The sequence below is a fragment of the Salvia miltiorrhiza genome, chromosome 4 (assembly GCF_028751815.1).
Source record: "Salvia miltiorrhiza cultivar Shanhuang (shh) chromosome 4, IMPLAD_Smil_shh, whole genome shotgun sequence".
NCBI lineage: Eukaryota > Viridiplantae > Streptophyta > Magnoliopsida > Lamiales > Lamiaceae > Salvia > Salvia miltiorrhiza.
The window spans coordinates 53,011,611-53,024,861 of NC_080390.1; the positions used below are offsets into that span (position 1 = coordinate 53,011,611).

The 13,251-nt window shown below is 34.7% G+C and overlaps 1 protein-coding gene across 1 annotated transcript; it reads left to right on the plus strand.

Annotated features, from left to right (window-relative positions):
- The first annotated feature begins 472 nt into the window (after positions 1 to 472).
- On the plus strand, positions 473 to 5,097 carry LOC131020526 (cell division control protein 48 homolog E). The gene is made up of 9 exons (XM_057949390.1): positions 473 to 749; positions 891 to 1,056; positions 1,851 to 2,079; positions 2,466 to 3,232; positions 3,317 to 3,538; positions 3,644 to 3,715; positions 3,824 to 4,105; positions 4,193 to 4,552; positions 4,638 to 5,097. Exons 1-9 carry the CDS (start codon positions 721 to 723, stop codon positions 4,935 to 4,937), a joined length of 2,427 nt encoding a protein of 808 aa, XP_057805373.1. The 5' UTR covers positions 473 to 720; the 3' UTR covers positions 4,938 to 5,097.
- The last annotated feature ends 8,154 nt before the right edge of the window (positions 5,098 to 13,251 follow it).

Consider the following 13,251-nt stretch of genomic DNA (forward strand, 5'->3'; position numbering starts at 1 on the left):
GTGAAATTAATTATTATTTAAAAATACCCATCTTTCTGTGAAGAGACATCCTCGTGGAAGAGAAAGTTATAGGGTTCAATTTCCATTTGTTCTCCTTCTCCCTATGTATATATAATAAAAGAGTTTGTTGTAAGTTTTAATTCTATTTTTTAAATCATCAAAAGAAGTAAAGACGCAACTAAATTTATTGTCAACCTATACATTAATGTGAGCGGTGACAAACGAACAAAATTACAAAATTTGAAGTTAAAAATGACTTCTAAAACATTCTAGAGAGTTCTATTTTAGTTTTGGACATGGACTAGAATTACCTCTAATTCTAATTACAAAATTATGGATCATATTCCAGTCTCATGGTAAATAATTTATTTTGTCATAATCGAATCTCAAATATATCTTTCATTCATAGTATAATAGCATTGAAAATAAATAATGTGATATGTGTAAGGAAAATGAATTAAAAATACGAATTAGAATCGAAATAGATGTATGCTTTACCCAACGTAGTAAAAGAAAGCAAGAGTCAAAAACCGAGTAGAAAAAGAGTTGCACATAAAATCAACCTTTTCTTTGGTAACAAGAAACGAAGCAATTTTCACTATATATTTCCCCAACTATTTCAGCTTCTACTACTCATTCACAGCATCTTCAATTCATCAACGAACTCCGACTTCTTCAGCAAATTTGCGTCTTTTCAGTAATCTGCACAATTCTGCTACCATGAGCAATCAACCAGAGTCATCCGATCCGTAAGTATTTCTTTACATTATTCTCGATATTCATTCGTTGATGATGATATATATGCATATATAAATCGAAATTCATCTAGGTTTTGGTTAATTTGGTGGTATTCCTCTTCTTAATTTTGTTAATTGGTTCATGATGTGTAGTAGTAGCGCCAAGAAAGATTTCAGTACTGCGATTTTGGAGAGGAAGAAGGCGGCGAATCGGTTGGTGGTGGATGAGGCCATCAACGATGATAATTCTGTAGTTTCTCTTCACCCTGATACCATGGAGAAGCTCCAGATTTTCCGTGGCGACACCATCCTGATCAAGGTTTTTTTTTTTTTTCGTCTCTTAATATTTATGTGTGTGTTATATTGATTATTCAGATTTCGAGCTTTCTGTAATTTATCTGGGAGAGGGTGCTTCATGTTTCTCGATGCAGTAGTTGGTGGGTTTCTTTCCGTTTGTCTATATTGAGCTTGCATTGTGCAACTCTTGTTTTAGGGGAGAATGTGATGAGGGTGTTGAGATCTAAATTGGGTTTTGACTATCAAGCTCTCTAATTTCTAGTTTTCAGCTACAATTAGGGTTTTGAAGCTTGAGTGTTGTTTGTTTCTGTTCGTAGAAGATTGTTTTTTTGAATGATATGTGCAGCTTTGTTTTGTTGAATGGTGAGAATTGAATTCTCTATCGTTTTTATTTACTTTGTGAAGGAAGAATGATGTTAAAAGAGAAATAGAAAAGAATTTGCAGATTTAAATAACCCTATTGTAATGTGATATGCTGTTGTATGATTAATGCTTGCATATAGTGTAGAGATGTGTGATTACTAGTAAAACTATGGAACACCCTATGAGATATTGCTTCTTATGGGAGAATTTGGGATGTTAATGCCTTGATTCATTTTTCTTTAATTATGGTTTTCTGTTGTGATTCTTGTGGAATTACTTATCATGGATGTTGATATGCAATAGATAGCTTCTGATTGATAGGAATATTTATCCTTCCTTTACTTGTTTGCTATCATAATGTGTATTAGTATATTCTTATGAAGTTACTTGTGCTTGTTATGGATGTCCTTGCTTTACTTATTCAATTATTTGTTATCATAATCTGGATTATAGGGTAAGAAAAGAAAAGATACTGTCTGCATCGCCCTTGCTGAGGATACTTGTGAGCAACCAAAGATTCGGATGAATAAGGTTGTCCGCAACAATCTCAGAGTTAGACTAGGAGATGTGGTTTCCGTGCACTTATGTCCTGATGTGAAGTATGGGAAGCGAGTCCACATTCTCCCTGTGGACGACACCATTGAAGGGGTTACTGGAAACCTTTTCGATGCTTACCTGAAACGTGAGTTCAATTACGATTTCAATTTTGTTTGTCTTCGTGTTGTTTTATTTGTGAAGGGTTCATGTTCTGGATTTATTGACTTCGCCTCATTGGGTCTGTACTATAGTTCAACTGGTTTGTTCCCCTGCTCAAGATGCTTAGTCTGTCCAGTTGAACAGTTTTATAAACAATACGATAAATAGTTATTCTAACTATTGTGCCTCAGGGATGTTGGTCTGTGTGTCACTTGACATATTCCCTTAATTAGAAAACTGAACGACACAGTCAAGATAGCAATTCATTATTGTTAATTTTCACGGACACCCTATTCTTCAGAATATATTGGTTAGTTAAAGCATGCTGATTCTTTTTCTTTCTCAGAGCTAACTTCGTTTTCATGTATGCAGCTTATTTCCTAGAGTCATACCGGCCTGTGAGGAAAGGTGATTTGTTTCTTGTGAGGGGTGGAATGAGAAGTGTAGAGTTCAAGGTCGTTGAGACTGATCCTTCAGAATACTGTGTTGTTGCCCCTGATACAGAAATCTTCTGTGAGGGAGAACCCGTAAGAAGGGAGGATGAGGATAGGTTGGATGAAGTTGGTTACGATGATGTTGGTGGTGTTCGTAAACAGATGGCTCAGATTCGTGAGTTGGTAGAGCTACCGCTGAGGCACCCGCAGCTTTTCAAGTCAATTGGTGTGAAGCCTCCTAAAGGAATTCTGCTATATGGTCCTCCTGGATCTGGGAAAACCTTAATTGCCAGAGCTGTGGCCAACGAGACTGGTGCTTTCTTCTTCTGTATTAATGGACCAGAAATAATGTCAAAAATGGCAGGAGAAAGTGAAAGCAATCTCAGGAAGGCCTTTGAAGAAGCTGAAAAGAATGCACCTTCTATTATATTTATTGATGAAATTGACTCCATAGCGCCCAAGAGAGAGAAAACCCATGGAGAAGTAGAAAGGAGAATCGTATCCCAACTTCTGACATTGATGGATGGACTCAAGGCTCGTGCCCATGTTATTGTGATGGGCGCTACAAACCGTCCCAATAGCATCGACCCTGCTCTAAGAAGGTTTGGGAGGTTTGATAGGGAAATAGACATAGGCGTTCCTGATGAAGTAGGGCGCCTTGAGGTACTTCGTATCCACACAAAGAACATGAAACTTGCTGAAGATGTAAGCTCAGACAACTTTAGTTCATATGATCTCCTACTTTGATGGACTCTTGAGTGAATGATTAACATCTGTCTAATACTGCAGGTTGATTTGGAAAGAATTGCCAAGGATACACATGGCTATGTTGGTGCCGATTTAGCTGCTTTGTGCACTGAAGCTGCCCTTCAATGCATTAGGGAGAAGATGGATGTCATCGACTTGGAAGATGATTCCATTGATGCAGAGATCCTGAACTCCATGGCTGTCAGTAATGAGCACTTCCAGACGGCTCTTGGAACGAGCAACCCCTCTGCTCTGCGTGAAACGGTGGGGTTTCATTTTGATTCTTCCAGTTTACATTTTCAAAATATTGATTCAAATGGTCGTGTAATATTTTTCTCTCCTACTAATGTGCGTAATTGGATATTATAGGTTGTTGAAGTGCCCAATGTCAGCTGGGAAGACATCGGAGGCCTTGAGAATGTCAAGCGTGAGCTTCAAGAGGTATGCCTTGTTCATAAAACATCTGATAATTCTGAATGTGCAAAATTTATGTTCCAATTTGAGTATTGTCTTCCATACTAATCTTTTGATATTGTCCCAATGATTTAGACGGTTCAATATCCGGTTGAGCATCCCGAGAAGTTTGAGAAATTTGGAATGTCGCCCTCGAAAGGAGTTCTTTTCTATGGTCCTCCTGGATGTGGAAAAACTTTGCTAGCCAAGGCTATCGCGAACGAGTGCCAGGCAAACTTCATCAGTGTCAAGGGGCCTGAACTGCTCACTATGTGGTTTGGAGAGAGTGAGGCGAACGTCAGAGAGATTTTCGACAAGGCTCGCCAGTCTGCTCCTTGCGTCCTATTTTTTGATGAACTGGATTCCATTGCTACTCAGGTGTGTTTTACACGGTTCTTTGTATTCGTACTTGAAATAGACGATGCTTTTGATGTTTTAAGTGGCTCACACGTTTGCCTTTTGCAGAGAGGAAGCAGTGTAGGAGATGCCGGTGGCGCTGCTGATCGTGTGTTGAATCAACTCCTCACAGAAATGGACGGAATGAATGCAAAGAAGACTGTCTTCATCATCGGTGCAACCAACAGGCCCGACATCATCGATCCGGCCCTCCTCCGCCCTGGCCGTCTTGATCAACTCATCTACATCCCTCTTCCTGATGAGGAATCGCGCTATCAAATCTTCAAGTCGTGCTTGAGGAAGTCGCCCGTCTCCAAAGACGTCGACCTAAGAGCCCTTGCTAAGTACACTCAAGGATTCAGTGGTGCTGACATTACTGAGATATGCCAACGTGCAGTCAAGTATGCCATCAGAGAAAACATCGAAAAAGTAAGTCCCTTTAACACGACTTGTAATATGCTGTGTATTGTCAATCTAATTTATCGCACAAATATATTTTGACTATTTCTCTCAGGATATCGAGAGGGAGAGGCGAAGAGGCGAGAACCCCGAGGCTATGGAGGAAGATGTCGAGGAAGAGGTAGCAGAGATCAAACCTGCACACTTCGAAGAATCGATGAAGTTTGCTCGGAGGAGCGTGAGCGACGCCGACATACGCAAGTACCAGGCGTTTGCGCAGACCCTGCAGCAGTCGAGGGGATTCGGTGCGGAGTTCCGGTTTGCTGAGCAGAGCGGCGCCGGCACCGCCGCAGCGGCCGCCGACCCTTTTGCAGCAGCCTCAGCTGCAGCTGATGATGATGACCTCTACAGTTAAAGCTCTGCTAGTGTTGAATGTTTTCTGTTATCGCTTTCTTACTTGAAAACTCAAGACTACACATCTGTGTTTACACCTTTTTCATATCATGAGATATTCTGATATGCACATTTGGGTAATATTTACTGTCTGTAAATAATTAAAAACTATTTTACTTTGACATGATATGTTTATGATATTTCAGCATTTAATCCTGCCCTCTTCTACATGTCATGTGAAATGAGGCATGTTGAGAAAGGATGGTTGTTCCTCAACTGAAGACAGCAATGTCATGTCAAAATGTATGTGAATGCTAAGTCGTGTCCCTTGATCATATTTCAGGAGACAATTTTATTTACAATATTTATACATTATATGTGGTGTAGTCTCCTAGAATATTATATTTGTTCATATATTGTATAATAAGCATGATATATTTTTTTCACACTAAAAACTTTATACAGATGTATTATCAGGCCCGAGGAAAAATATTTTCTTTTAGGAAGGTTATTGTTTTTTTTATATATATAATTATTTAGGAAGGTTATTGTTAAATGGGTAATATTACTTTTTACCCTCACTTAAAGCACCTTTTAATACTAGCATATAAAATGGATGTTTGTACTAATCATGTGCCTACGACTAATTTTTAGTTCTTGCTTGTATATTTAGTCCAATATGGTTATAGTTAGGATGGGAATCGGTTCGGTTATAAGCGAATCGATTTTTCGATTAACCAGAATCGAAGGCAGAATCTACTAACCGCTAATCTACTAAGGTCGAAATTTCGGTTCGATTATGGTTATAGCTGATTAAACGAACCTGATTTATCACCCCTATTTATAGTTTTAAGCATACTTGATAAGTTGGAACCATTTTAGTTCCATAACAAAATATCGATGAAACTAGTTATTAAGTATACATAAGCTAAAAGATTTAGTGAAACCATAAAATTAAGTTGTTGTCGCAACTAGCAATCAACTATAGAATATTTTAGGCCAACTTAGACTAATGTATTACGTATATATATAAAATGTATATAATTAAATAATGTCATTTATTGTTCCTATGCGGACTTCATTTTGTAAATAGCTGAGTTTAGGGTTAAAATCTCACTCTTCACCCTCTAAATAAAAAAAGATAATACTATAATTTATTCCTATATAGATGCATATGGGGACAAAAAAAATATGACCTTATTATAATATAGAGTTTATTTCTAAATATAATTGGTCTCAAATTTTTCATTACCATATAGAGTTTATTCTATAAATAGTATTTATATATTGAATTTGACGAAAACTTGGGTGAGATGGAGTGTATGGATAAGACGGGTCGGGGTGGGCCGGGGCGTGGGTCAAATGCCAAATAATTCAAAGTAATTATTGTTGTGATGAAAAGTAATAATTGACACAAAGAAAATAAAGTTTGCCAAACGCTGTTTTTTTTTTTTTTACGGTAATTGTTATGTTTATTCACGAGAACTTATATTTTTCGTTTATTTATCGAGAATTATTGTCATAATAAAAAGCAATCATTGATATATATATATATAAAAAAAAAAAGAAGTAATGTTTCAGTACACATGCACTTTGCGCCCTAGGCCGCGGTCGTGGCTTCGCCAAAGCGGCCCTCGCGCTCTGCACTCCGCAGCCGCGCCCTCTCCTGATGAGAATCGGTCTTATGGATGAGAGCGATCTCACAGGAGACCAACTCATTGAACTTTTACTAGTATATATATCAATACCATTCTTTTTTTTAGAACAAGATACGTGCTATAAGTTTATATCCTGATTAATTGAATATATTAAAAAGGTTTCTAAATATCATTTAACTTAGTGTATAATTAACATATGAGAGTTAATATTTCACCTTAAGCCAACCCCATGTCAAATATTCATCAAAATCATTCAACCAATAGATAAAGGGAACATGGCGAGCTGGCAACTACAATATTGTGTGGTCTATGTATATGGATCAATGGAAACTGCAACACTTCAAATCAAATCACAAGACATTAGACAATATATAGTACATTTTAACAAGATACAAGGACACCACCTTGTGAACATGACAGCTTTTGGTTAATTGCATATTATCCATTTTAGTATGTACTAGTAGTATTTTGATATTTTATTTCCATTTTTATAAGGCTCTTATGCATACACATAGTTATGTCCAACTATTGGAGCATCCGCAATGGGGTTACTTGATAGTGGTTGTGTTATTGAGTAGGTAGTGTTGCATTGGGGTTACTTGATAGCCTACTTGATAACATTAGTTTTGATTTTATATTTTTCATTTAAATTTTATTGCATAATTTAAATAACATATTTTTGTAATAGTTAAATACGCCATTAAACATAAAATTTAAAAACACCTAAAACATAAAAAAAAATTACATAAAAATTTAATAACACCTAAAACATAAAAAAAAATAACATAAAAATTAAAAACACCTAAAACATCATATTACCCCATCGTTAAAATCACATAATTAAAATCCTAGTCTAGACCACGACGCCTGAGCACGTCGGCGACCACGGACGCGTGCAATGCCCTTTGTGCGTCTGTCATGTGCGTCGTTGGTCTCCTCCGCCCAAATTTGGACGATGAGATCCGTATGCTCGGGAAGGTAAGTATGACGGATCCTTCCTTCCTTGTCGTGCTTGATTTTGGTGGCCATTTCCTTCCTCCGGCCGCCCTTCTTTGGTTGGGAGGCACTCTGTTGTGCACTGACCGGTTCCTCCTCGGGCGGGGTCTCCTCCAAGTTGATTCCTCCCATATCGGGATGATAATCGGAGGAGAGATCGGGGCACCAATTTGGATCGTAGAAAGGGTTGTGTGAATCCATGACGGAAGAAAAATCTTGTAGAGAAATGGAGGAGAAGAAGAGGTGTGAAGAAAAATGGAGAAGTTGGGGTTTTTTAAAGAGGAGAAGAAGAAAAAAATAATAATAAATTGGAAACGGTCGGTCAAAGCATGCATATCGAGGCAAAGCAGTCAAAATTCGAATTTAAATTCAAATTTATCTTTTTTTTTTTAATTAGGGCACGTGCATTGCACGCGCCTTCCCTCTCCCCCCCCTTCGAGCATACTCGAGTATTGCTCGAGTACCGCCCCCCCGCAACGCACCTACTCGAAGGCAACGCCTTACTCGAGTAGCCTATCGAGTAAGGCGTTGCCGGTGCTCTTAGGTACCCAATTTTCATCCGCTACCTTAACTTGTCTCCTCTAGTCTATCGTGACCTAATCATTAATTTTACGGGGAAAAAAAAGATTTTAGAGCGTCAAATTTCATATTTACATCACTGAAATTTTAAAAAAACGTTGAATCAAATTTGTAGTTGGGCCCAAATAATTAAGAATCTTTTTCATGGCAATTTAATTTTTCATTTTGTAAGATTTACAACCGATACCCTAAATTTTGTTTTAAAAAATATTAGGTACCCAATTATCCATTTTAGTGTGTACTATTTTAATATTTTATTTCCATTAATTTTTATAAGGCTCTTATGCATACACATAGTTATGTCCAACTATTAGGTACTCAATTTTCATCCGCTACCATAACTTGTCTCTCCTAGTCTGTCGTGACCTGATCATTAATTTTACGGAAAAAAAAAATCCAAAAACATCGAGTTTCATATTCACATCACTAAATTTTTTGAAAAAGGTCGAATCAAATTTGTAGCTGGACTAAATAAGAATCTTTTTTATGGCAATTCAATTTTTCATTTTGTAAGATTATAAAAACAGCACCCTAAATTTTGTCTAAAAAAAATATTTAAAACGAATACGCTTATGATGATTAATTTCAAACATACAAACCCACAACACATTGTCACATTTTCTCACGTGAAATTTTATAAATACCAACAACCAGGGTCCCATATATGGTCGAGGAAATCTTGATCCATGAATATAAATATTTTAAATATATGTTTGGAGGCACCCCCATTTTTAGAAGCAAGCAGCATGAATTATGACAGAAATAAGATGCAAAAAAAATATATATATTTATAAGACTCATAACGAGAGTTAGGCAGGCTTTGAACATTCATCACATGGTTGATGTTTGTCCAGATGAAGAATTGGAGTTAATTTGTCACCACTGACATTATTAAAATATGACCAAAATTATTGCTCCATCTCACTTTGAGGCATACATTTACATGATCATAGATTTAATTCGTGTACATGTATATATTCCATTAGATCATCGACTGAATTATTAATGCACCTTCACACTATTGGTGAATGTCTGGTCAAATAAAATATTTCTTTATTTTATTAAGTGAAAATCAATTTACATGATTGATAATCATCTTAATATGATTTACGAATATTGCAAAAAACTTAATTGTAATACATAATCATTTCACACTTTTGGTCAAATTAATTGATCCAAACAAGTTTGAGAATCCAGTAATTATTGAACAATAATTTCACTTATAACTCTTACACAGTCATATTTATAAAATTAAAATTAGATATCATCCCACCTAAATCTAAGATTCATAATTGTGCAATTTTTTTATGTTATTTTTTACCCAACACAAATCATAGCATAGTTGAATAAATCAGCGAGCCCCATGAGTCATGACTGTGCCAGTGAAGAAAAAAAGAAATGGCAATTATCGCCGCATGAATGAATTGAGACACATTCTGAGATTTATTTTATATAATTTCGAAACTTTATGTACATTTTTTTCTTACAGAAAATAATTAATGGCATTGATAAAGAGAATAGGTGTGGCGCCCCCACACGTGTGTGGAAAGCTTCAAAATTTCAAAGGGATAAGACACCACCACCTACACAAATCTATGACTACCAAAACAATTGTTTCAAGTGTTGTCAGAATTGCACGTGTTACTATTTATTTTATGTTTTTATTGTTATTATTATTTTTTTCATCTAATTCATACTACTCCTAGGCTTGTCTCGTTTCTTTTAATCATATTATTTATAGCGTAAAATCATTACCAAATATAAAAACATGACAAGATTAATGGGACGAAGGGATTATTTCTTTTATGTTTTTTTGTTTTTATTTTTCATCTTATTCTTGCGGCATTTGATTGTAATAATTTTATGTCACATTCCTATTTTGCAGGGCTTCAAAAGTTGTACACTGGAAGTGAAAACTTTGAGAATGTTTGACTAAATTTATTTTAAAGAGCTTATAACTTTCAATAACTTATAGTAAGATATTTCAAAAATTTATAAGAAAGTATATTTTTTTAAGAGCTTATAAATTATCGAAATGTTTGGATAATTGAACTTATAAATTAGAGAAATAATTAAAGAGATAATTTAAACTTTTGCCTTTGATCAAAAATTTGGCGTCGAAAAATTGAATTAATTCAAACTTCTTGCAGTGAATATAGCATACACGGTAACATTCCTGGGTGAGATAAAAATTCCTTTTACCACCTCATTTATTGTATATTCGCGCGAACCAAATTCAAACTTCAAACTTCTTATAAAGTTCAAGAATTTTTAAAAATAAACGAATGTTCATATATAACTTTTTTTTAGAGAAATTGCGTGTTTCAAAGCTATGATGGGAAATCACGCTTTCAGATTATTACATCCTAAAAATATTGTGATTGTATTATTACATCATGATGCGTATTTTTTATAATACTTAATCCTTTTATTTTTGTTAAACGTGTTTGAAATTTTACTTTAAAATATGTATATTTCTATCATGTCCTTTAATAATTTTGATGGGAATTAAATTCACATGCGCTAACGAAATGCGCATTGAATAAACCTTCATTTATGTTACTGAGTGTGCATTGAATAACCCTGTCCAGCTATTTATTTATATAGATAGTGAAATTTATCTGATCCTAATCTACCTCCTTAATACCTTTTCCCTAAAAAACTCTACCTCCTTAATTAGCATAAATCTTTCTAAATCAAAAAGTCATTATTGTAATTATTTTGACTATGTTTATACATAAAAGACTAAAAGTCAAGTACCATTTCATCGAATGAGAGCAAGAGACTATCTTTATTCATAACCTTGACAATCCGGTTATGATAATAAGAAAAAACATTTTGAAAATTACAACCGATTATTGCTGCATTCCTGCAGACCAACATGTGCAATAACATTCTTAAGTAAATGGAAAAGTGTCATTTGGCATTTGATTATTAAAAAAATTATTCATATATAATAGAAAAATAAAAAATGTGTAGGTTGTAATGGGTTATTGATAAAGTATAAAAATTGAGTTGAACATATGAAAAGCGAGTAAAATATTTTTTTCTTAAAAGATTGAGTTGTCGAGGTCCATTGATAAACATAATTTAAGCTTAACATATATTGCATAAAGAACTAAAGGTGACATGGTGTAGTGATTGTAGTCAATAAAAATTTCCGTCGCCGATTCCATCGTTGATTCTCGTCGGCCGACTGTCCGCCGACGAGATCTGTCGATGACGGCATCGGTGATTTACCGATGGACAACAAATTCCCTCGATAATATATTCCTTTACCGACCAATTGTGCGCTGACTTCGTTGATCCATCGTTCATTCATCGGTAAACCCAATTTGCGACGGAGTACGTATGTGCTTTTACCGACGTAATATATTCTGTCGGTATCCGAACAGAATATTGTAGTGACCTCTATTTAACTATCAGATTATTCAATTTATGTCATAATTGAATTACACACATATTGTTTGGACTAATTTTTTTTATCGTAACCCTCCGGTTATCTCGATATATTCGGATCCGTTCTTCAATTTCAATTTAGTTTGACATTCTAGGTTTTAAGTAAAATTTAGATAAAAGTTGAAATTAAATAAAGGCTTATTTTTCATTTGGGATATATATATACTGCCCCACAACACAGTCAAGCAATTAGGTTCATATTCGAAAAGATATGTGACAAAGGCCATTTCCATTGATGCAAGTACCTACCAAATAAAATGTGTTTGAGAAGGCAAATGAAACGTTTAAATAGACAATTGTAAAAAGGTTGTTGATCCAAAAATTGCAAAAGTCAGAAAATTGTAGACTTGTAGTGTTTCACATGAAATAACAAACCTTTGATAATGCACATTTAAAGTTTGTAATTTCCGAATTGGACATTGTTTCGTCATCCATTTCAAATAATAATAATATAAGAAATTGCATGAGAATTGATATATAATTCATCATAATGCCAGCAATGACAAATGAAACACAGATAAAAAAAATTGAATACAACAAAAATCAAGATAAATTAGCTCGAGCTAGTACTCAAGGAAAACTGCGATTTTTAATAAGCATCAAGAAAATTTAAAATAAAGGGCAAATTTTGAATATGCTAACAAGTTAGATGAAGAAAAACGCAAAGGAGAAAACAGAAAAAGAAAAAATAAAAAAACTACCACTTACTGGTTTTAGATTATCTGTTTTTCTCTCTTTTCTCACAGTATTCTTTCTTTTACTGTGAAAATTGAAAGTTAGTACAAAACAATTTAACTGTGGCACAAAAAACATCACGTGAAATTAGTCGGTATTCCATTATTATGGCATCTAATTTATATGTTCAATATTGTATAATTGATTGAAATTTTCTATTACACGTCCCATCTTAACCAGAATGTGGGGCCTACGTGGTTGGGTGCATTTTTGAGATTTTCAAGTCTCCCGGCTTATATAAACCTCAAATATCACCTATTTGAATCTTATTATAATGCTTATATGCAGTGCGACCTCCTGCGTGTGAACAGTGAGATTCCGAGTTTAAACCCCACTGCTCTCCTTCCCTAACTCCCCGAAGTCAAACAAGAATAAATTATAATGCTTATATAATTTTAAGTTTGTCGCACTTCATTTTTCAAATATGTTCACCCATTTTATGTAATTTACAGACTATCGCATATTAATGTAAATTTATCCATTACACGTAGAATATAGTCGTTGCGAAAAATAACTAGGGGAAGTTTGTCGCACTTCATTTTTCAAATATGTTTACCCATTTTATATAATTTACATACTATCGGATATTAACGTAAATTTATCCAATACACATAGAAAATAGCCGCTGCGAAAAATAACTAGGGGGGTTTCCATGAGGGTGGCCCCAAATCTTTTTTTTCATAATAATATTCTTCCGTCCACGAAAGATGTCATAATTTGTCATTTTGATACGTCCATAAAAAACGGCATAATTTATTTTTAGTAATTATTTGTGAGTCTATTTCTTCACTCATTAATTTAATTAATTTTTTTTTTCAATTTTCTTAATTTGTCGGACCCTTTCTCCAATTTTTAAATAAAAAATGCAAATTTTCTTAAAAGTCGTGTTACCCTTCCTTATGACATTTT

What these genes read in the sequence shown, in the direction of transcription:
- LOC131020526 (XM_057949390.1), top strand. Translation starts at nt 721, where the DNA reads ATGAGCAATCAACCAGAGTCATCCGATCC. An exon ending in TCAAGCGTGAGCTTCAAGAG is followed by an intron (nt 3,716 to 3,823) that starts GTATGCCTTGTT and finishes CCAATGATTTAG; the next exon opens with ACGGTTCAATATCCGGTTGA. An exon ending in TGGATTCCATTGCTACTCAG is followed by an intron (nt 4,106 to 4,192) that starts GTGTGTTTTACA and finishes TGCCTTTTGCAG; the next exon opens with AGAGGAAGCAGTGTAGGAGA.